The sequence below is a fragment of the Coregonus lavaretus genome, assembly GCF_964263955.1.
Source record: "Coregonus lavaretus genome assembly, contig: HAP1_SCAFFOLD_6403, whole genome shotgun sequence".
Taxonomy (NCBI): Eukaryota; Metazoa; Chordata; class Actinopteri; order Salmoniformes; family Salmonidae; genus Coregonus; species Coregonus lavaretus.
The window spans coordinates 19,007-27,500 of record NW_028163535.1 but is presented as its reverse complement, the minus strand read 5'-3'; the positions used below and the strand labels follow the sequence as shown (position 1 = coordinate 27,500).

At 45.3% G+C, this 8,494-nt stretch overlaps 1 protein-coding gene across 1 annotated transcript in view; it reads left to right on the top strand.

The window, feature by feature from the left end:
* The window catches only part of LOC311118009 (E3 ubiquitin-protein ligase pellino homolog 1-like), a gene marked incomplete at both ends in the record, with an annotated part of 10,451 nt that extends 3,330 nt beyond the window's left edge, over window positions 1-7,121 (top strand). Inside the window, 2 exons of the mRNA XM_084192888.1 lie at window positions 3,773-3,961; window positions 6,519-7,121. Of these exons, the coding sequence (XP_084049014.1) occupies window positions 3,773-3,961; window positions 6,519-7,121 (792 nt within the window). The remainder of the gene's footprint in view (window positions 1-3,772; window positions 3,962-6,518) is intronic.
* Window positions 7,122-8,494: the final 1,373 nt, after the last annotated feature.

Here is an 8,494-nt window from a genome sequence, read left to right as displayed (position 1 = left end):
CTTAGTGTTATGGCCTCTCATTGGCTGGTTGGCCCAGCGCCCAGCCACAAAAACAGCCCAGGCCGCACTTTGTTTAGAGATTAGATCATCTATGGTAAATATCAGTAGACACACGTACGGGACGGCCGCATTTGTTTTCAGGCTCTGAGGGCCACGGCTCTTTTAATGGATTGGATTTATGACAGCATTGTTAGATTCTATACACAGACACATTCGCACAAACTGCAGAGAAATGGGAATTATGGGAATCAAGGAGCCGTGATTAAATTGATATGTGTGCAGTGAAGGGAAAAGTACTCAATTGTCATACTTGAGTAAAAGTAAAAATTCCTTAATAGAAAATGAGTCAAGTAAAAGTGAAAGTCAACCAGTAAAATAATACTTGAGTAAAAGTCTAAAAGTATCTGGTTTTAAATGTACTTAAGTACAGTGGTGTAAAAAGTACTAAATTGTCATACATGAATAAAAGTAAAAAGTAAAAGTAAATGCTATACATAAAATTCCTTATATTGAGAAAACCAGACGGCACAATTTTCTTAATTTTAAGGACAGCCAGGGGCACACACCAACACTCAGACATCATTACAAACGCAGTATTTGTGTTTAGTGAGTCTGCCAGATCAGAGGCAGTAGGGATGACAACCCGTTATATTGATAGGTGTGTGAATTGGTCAATATTGCTGTCCTTCCTGAGCATTCGAAATGTAACAAGTACTTTTGAGTGTCAGGGAAAATGTTTGGGAGTAAAAAGGTACATATCTTCTTTAGGAATATAGTGGAGTAAAAAGTAGTAAAAAATATAAATAGTAAAATACAGATACCCCAATAAACTACTTACTGTATGTGGGTGATGTGTGTGTTAGGGTTGGGAATTGCCAGGGACCTCACTATACAATAGTATCACAATACTTAGTGCCGATACGATATGTATTGTGATGCTCACGATTTTCACGATTCTATATACAGTGAGGGAAAAAAGTATTTGATCCCCTGCTGATTTTGTATGTTTGCCCACTGACAAAGAAATGATCAGTCTATAATGTTAATGGTAGGTTTATTTGAACAGTGAGAGACAGAATAACAACAACAAAATCCAGAAAAACGCATGTCAAAAATGTTATAAATTGATTTGCATTTTAATGAGGGAAATAAGTATTTGACCCCCTCTCAATCAGAAAGATTTCTGGCTCCCAGGTGTCTTTTATACAGGTAACGAGCTGAGATTAGTAGCACACTCTTAAAGGGAGTGCTCCTAATCTCAGCTTGTTACCTGTATAAAAGACACCTGTCCACAGAAGCAATCAATCAATCAGATTCCAAACTCTCCACCATGGCCAAGACCAAAGAGCTCTCCAAGGATGTCAGGGACAAGATTGTAGACCTACACAAGGCTGGAATGGGCTACAAGACCATCGCCAAGCAGCTTGGTGAGAAGGTGACAACAGTTGGTGCGATTACTCACAAATGGAAGAAACACAAAAGACTTGTCAATCTCCCTCGGCCTGGGGCTCCATGCAAGATCTCACCTCGTGGAGTTGCAATGATCATGAGAACAGTGAGGAATCAGCCCAGAACTACACGGGAGGATCTTGTCAATGATCTCAAGGCAGCTGGGACCATAGTCACCAAGAAAACAATTGGTAACACACTACGCCGTGAAAGACTGAAATCCTGCAGCGCCTGCAAGGTCCCCCTGCTCAAGAAAGCACATATACAGGGCCGTCTGAAGTTTGCCAATGAACATCTGAATGATATGAAGGAAAAATACTGGAGTTTTGTTGCCGGTACAGCCAATTAGTGCAAAAATAATATTGCGATATTGTCAAAACGATACGATACACTATATCGTTAAAAATAATATCCCGATACGTAACTGTATCGATTTTTTTCAGCCAGCAAACACTTCTGTCTGTATCTGTGTGTGTGTGTGTGTGCTTGCCCGCGCTTGTGCATGGGAGTGTGAGTGTTTGTTTGCTGAAAACCACTCCAATCAGCAAACACAACAATAGACTGCCATAAAATCACAGTGCAGTGGTCCAGTGCAGTGAAGGAGAGGGGGGTTGCTTGCGTTTTATCCATTCTGGCAGAGGCACTCAGTTCCACCTTCTCCCTTCCTTCCCCCATCCCCCTCGCCCATACAGGGAATGAGTTATCGAAGGGGTTCTGCGAGATGAACTTGGAGTGTAAATGGAGAGAGAGAGAGAGTTGGCAGGGGAGCGATGGGGAGGCCGTGGGTGGGGATGAAGGGAGAGCGTGAGGGAGGGAGTGTCATTGTGGAAGATATTGGAGGCAGGAGTCCAGCTGTACTCATCTCCATCGATGGGAGTCGGCCCCAGGGTCCGAGTCAGACACACTGTACTGCCACACCGCCAGTCTGCCACTGACCTCCACTAGCATTTGATTATGAGGGGCAGGAAGGGCGGCCATATTGGATTGGATTAAAGAAGGTTGTAATGTTTTTGAAACGATTGACCGGTCAATGTGTGTCGTGTGCCAACAGTGATCAATGGCAATGACAGGATAGTTCATATACCATACGCCGGTATGATATACTTACATATGCTTTAGTGAATATCACACAAGAAAGAAGCGTTTATTCTGAAAATGGTTTTGTTGACTACAGATATACAACAAAATGATGGCATTGATGTCAATTATAGCATGACATCACATGCAACCTTGTGACACTAAAAGACAAACGAATAGGACAATGTGACCACGTCGTGACATCATCATGACATAACATCCGGATGACTAACCTAACCCCACCACAGAGACTTGTATAATTCATCTTAGCATCGTAGCATGTGGTCGGTGAGCGGCTATGCAAAAAATACAGGAGAGAAACCTTAGAGCCCTCAATAGCTTAAGAGCTGCTAGCTGCTGTCAATGAAGCGAAGGCTGAATAACCTCAGCACGGCTCCCTCCTCTATAACTGGCACACACACAATGTCCTTGGCAGATAGCGGAGTCAGGCAGGCAGCTCGACCCACTGCTACTGTGGAGGTGGAGAGAGAGAGAGAGAGGGATGGAGAGAGGGAGAGAGAGGGATGGAGAGAGGGAGATAGAGAGAGAGAGAGAGAGAGAGAGAGGGATGGGGAGAGGGAGAGAGAGAGAGAGAGAGAGAGAGAGAGAGAGAGAGAGGGGGATGGATGGAGAGAGTGAGAGAGAGAGAGAGAGAGAGAGAGAGAGAGAGAGAGAGAGAGAGAGAGAGAGAGAGAGGGGGAGAGAGAGAGAGAGAGAGAGAGAGAGAGAGAGAGAGAGAGAGAGAGAGAGAGAGAGGGATGGAGAAAGATAGTTTGTTCAAAATATTAGGACATAAATGTTCTGAAAGGCTTATACAATAACACTGGTTGAATAGCTTGTAGTCATGCCTGCTTTTAATTATATGCCCACTGAAAGAAAATATCATAACACTGCCACTGCAGGGACTGAATGCCCTGCAATGTTTATGTGTGTGTGTGTGCATCTCTGTGTGTTAGTCAGTATAGTAGTCCTACTCTGGTCTAAATATAGCAGTGCAGAAAAGCAATGTTAGCTGTTTATTTTTTCTCTCTCTCACTCTCTCTCTTTCCCCCACCCTCTCTCTCTCTCTCCCCCACCCTCCCTCCCTCCCTCTCTCTCTCTCTCCCCCACCCATCTCTTTCTCTCTCTTTCTAACTCCTCTTCCTCTCCTTCTACCCCCTTCTCTCTTTTTATCTTTCTCTGCTTTTATCCATCACTATCCCTCACCTTGGCTCTCTGTCTGTCTGTTTGTGTGCGGGTCTCTCAGGAGCGGGCTGCCAAATGGCGAACGTCAGACGGCTTGATGGACGGCCTGACCACCAATGGTGTGCTGGTGATGCACCCGGCGGGGGAGTTTGTGTCGGAGCCAGCGCCGGGAGTGTGGCGGGAGATCTCGGTGTGCGGGAACGTCTTCGCCCTGCGGGAGACGCGCTCTGCCCAGCAGAGGGGAAAATTGGTGAGGGGGGGGGTCATCAGTGGCAAGCCACAGGGGGGAGGAGGATGGGGGAGACATGGGAAATAAAGCCTGATACCTGTCTGGTTATCAGGACTACTGTTATGTCTGGAGGTATCTGAAGGACACTGAGATTAGACTATCCAACTATGAATGATGAGATAATTGATGATATTTTATGAGTAAAATAATTGATAAAGGAAACCTCAAGCCTCAAACCTGTCTCATTATCAAGGCTATCACATGTGTGTATATAATAATAATAATAATAATAATAATATGCCATTTAGCAGACGCTTTTATCCAAAGCGACTTACAGTCATGCGTGCATAAATTTTTGTGTATGGGTGGTCCCGGGGATCGAACCCACTACCTTGGCGTTACAAGCGCCATGCTCTACCAGCTGAGCTACAGAGGACCACGTGTATATATGCAGTTGAAGTCGGAAGTTTACATCTTAGCCAAATACATTTAAACTCAGTTGTTCACAATTCCTGACATTTAATCCTAGTAAAAATTCCCTGTCTTCGGTCAGTTAGGATCAGCACTTTATTTTAAGAATGTGAAATGTCAGAATAATAGTAGAGAGAATGATTTATTTCAGCTTTTATTTATTTCATCACATTCCCAGTGGGTCAGACGTTTACATACACTCAATTAGTATTTGGTAGCATTGCCTTTAAATTGTTTAACTTGGGTCAAACCTTTCGGGTAGCCTTCCACAAGCTTCCCACAATAAGTTGGGGGAATTTTGGCCCATTCTTCCTGACAGAGCTGGTGTAACTGAGTCAGGTTTGTAGGCCTCCTTGCTCGCACACGCTTTTTCAGTTCTGCCCACACATTTTCTATAGGATTGAGGTCAGGCCTTTGTGATGGCCACTCCAATACCTTGACTTTGTTGTCCTTAAGCCATTTTTCCAAAACTTTGGAAGTATGCTTGGGGTCATTGTCCATTTGGAAGATCCATTTGCGACCAAGCTTTAACTTCCTGACTGATGTCTTGAGATGTTGCGTCAATATATCCACATAATTTTCTTTCCTTCCATAATGCTATCTATTTTGTGAAGTGGCTAGGCCACTCCAGGACCTTAATGTGCTGCTTCTTGAGCCACTCCTTTGTTGCCTTGGCCGTGTGTTTTGGGTCATTGTCATGCTGGAATACCCATCCACGATCCATTTTCAATGCCCTGTCTGAGGGAAGGAGGTTCTCACCCAAGATTTGACGGTACATGGCGCCGTTCCATCGTCCCTTCGATGCGGTGAAGTTGTCCTGTCCCCTTAGCAGAAAAACACCCCCAAAGCATAATGTTTCCACCTCCATGTTTGACGGTGGGGATGGTGTTCTTGAGGTCATAGGCAGCATTCCTCCTCCTCCAAACACGGCGAGTTGAGTTGATGGCAAAGAGCTCGATTTTGGTCTCATCTGACCACAACACTTTCACCCAGTTCTCCTCTGAATCATTCAGATGTTCTTTGGCAAACTTCAAACGGCCATGTATATGTGCTTTCTTGAGCAGGGGGACCTTGCGGGCGCTGCAGGATTTCAGTCCTTCACGGCGTAGTGTGTTACCAATTGTTTTCTTGGTGACTATGGTCCCAGCTGCCTTGAGATCATTGACAAGATCCTCCCGTGTAGTTCTGGGCTGATTCCTCACTGTTCTCATGATCATTGCAACTCCACGAGGTGAGATCTTGCATGGAGCCCCAGGCCGAGGGAGATTGACAGTTCTTTTGTGTTTCTTCCATTTGCGAATAATCGCACCAACTGTTGTCACCTTCTCACCAAGCTGCTTGGCGATGGTCTTGTAGCCCATTCCAGCCTTGCGTAGGTCTACAATCTTGTCCCTGACATCCTTGGAGAGCTCTTTGGTCTTGGCCATGGTGGAGAGTTTGGAATCTGATTGATTGATTGCTTCTGTGGACAGGTGTCTTTTATACAGGTAACAAACTGAGATTAGGAGCACTCCCTTTAAGAGTGTGCTCCTAATCTCAGCTTGATACCTGTATAAAAGACACCTGGGAGCCAGAAATCTTTCTGATTGAGAGGGGGTCAAATACTTATTTCCCTCATTAAAATGCAAATCAATTCATAATATTTTTGACATGCGTTTTTCTGGATTTTGTTGTTGTTATTCTGTCTCTCACTGTTCAAATAAACCTACCATTAAAATTATAGACTGATCATTTCTTTGTCAGCGGGCAAACGTACAAAATCAGCAGGGGATCAAATACTTTTTTCCCTCACTGTATATATATATGTATGTGTGTGTGTGTGTGTGTGTCTAAGGGGTTATATCAAGGACTCCACAGTCAGGCTAAACGTCTGATGAGCTTTAGAGTTTCCCAACTGGGTGTGAATTAATTAATGATATTTTGTGAATCGATCGTTAGCATTTGATTCAATTCATGATGGTATGCGACAGGGTAGGATGATCACAGTGCCATCAAGTGTTCGTAGGGAAGGGAAACAGAAAGAAAAAGTTTAAAAGGCACAGAAAAAGGAAACAATGTATGCAAATAGTTATAGTTTGACAGTTACAGTATTGTCTGTACCCTCCAGGTAGAGAACGAGTCCAATACCCTGCAGGATGGCTCTCTGATTGACCTGTGCGGTGCCACCCTCCTGTGGCGTACCCCGTCGGGCCTGCGCCGCACCCCCACCCTAAAGCAGCTGGAGTCCCTCCGCCAGGAGCTGAATGCCGCCCGGCCCCAGTGCCCTGTGGGTTTCAACACCCTGGCCTTCCCCAGCCTGGCCCAGCGAGAGATTGTGGACAAGAAGCAGCCCTGGGTCTATGTCAACTGTGGTCACGTGCACGGCTACCACAACTGGGGCTACCGGAAAGACAAGGGCCACAACGTGGGCCCCGGGGGGACGGCTCCGGCGAGTACCGGGGAGAGGGAGTGCCCCATGTGCCGGTGCGTGGGTCCCTACGTGCCCCTGTGGCTTGGCTGCGAGGGCGGGCTGTACCTGGACGCAGGGCCACCGACGCACGCCTTCTGCCCCTGCGGCCACGTGTGCTCGGAAAAAACAGTGGCGGGCTGGAGCCAGATCCCGCTGCCGCACGGAACGCACGCCTTCCACGCCGCATGCCCCTTCTGCGGCACCTGGCTGACAGGTGAGCAGGGCCACATCAAACTCATCTTTCAGGGGCCCGTAGACTGAGGCTGGAGCTGAGGGGCAGAGATAGGGGGCAGGGTGGAGGGAAGGTGGACTGGGGAAATGATGATGGACTGAACTAAAGACAAGAGGCAAACGTGATGGAAGCAGATGAAGCATAAATGGCATTTGAGTTGTATTTGGGGAAGATGTAAATAAAAGGTGTTGAAATGAATACGTGACTGGTGTTTGGTGATCTTTGGAATACTGATCGTAGGTAAAAAGCGTGAAGTCATCCAATGGATAGTTTCATCATTAGATGTGATTTCAATATTTGAAAATGTGAAATTCATGGTGAACTGGCTATTGTTTCAGTTAATCCAGATGAATCAGATCTAATGATAAAACCATCCATCGTATGATTGTGTTTACAGATCTAAAACAAGTGATGGGTTTTGAGCACTTGATTCCCCATTGTCTCAATGTTAGAGCTAGATCTGCTGTTTCTATTCTGGTGATTGACTCATTAGATCGGATTCATCTTATTTCCTACACCAGGTCTAACCAAAAACAGCTAATTGATGACGTGATTGCCATCCACTTGAGGAAACCTATTCAGTGAGGTTTGATTTGAACCTTCGTCAGGGTCCATCTCTCTCTTTGTCTCTCTCTCTTTCTGTACGGTCTCCCCTGAGGAGCGTCTGGTACCCTGCTCCCAGTCTGCACCGCCGCCACCAACGCTATAAATAACTCACTCAAGGTCACCAGCGCCCCACCACGGGGCCACGACAGGAGAAGAAGAGAGGGAGGATGGAGGGAGAGAGAGAGGAGGAAGGACAATGTGTCAGTTTAGTCATGAGTCCACATACTGTAGGTCAGGTCAATGACCACATCACACTCTCAAAATCAGTACAAATTGCATTGGAATGATTTAAAATAATGACATAATTCTAAGCCTGAAATGCTATACGTTTAGACCAATATCTCAGAAGAGTGAAAATAATGATGTAATTGACATATATCACAAAACCATACGGTAGCCTCATTGAATACAACATACAATATGAATTTTTGTACACACATCACTGCAATTCTCCATTGTAATGACTTCTAGATTGCCCTACTAAAAGTAGCTTTATCATTATGTGATGCAGATAGCGTTAGAATGGGATTAGCTGGTATGTTTTTGCTGAGAGGGTCTTCTAACTGCAGACACTGTGCCGACTGCAGCAGTAGTCCTAAGAGGGATGTCTGCAGTACTTTATATTAGACTGAATAAAAAAAGAGCCAGCATTTCCCTGCCCACAGCGCAAACACTCCCCAGCAATATTCAATGTGAAGTATTCCATTTGAAGCATCTCCATATTGAACTAATTCCATCATTCTCATGCAGTGTTAGAGTAGAGTACACCTTTAGATGAGAAGCTGTCTGGGTCTTC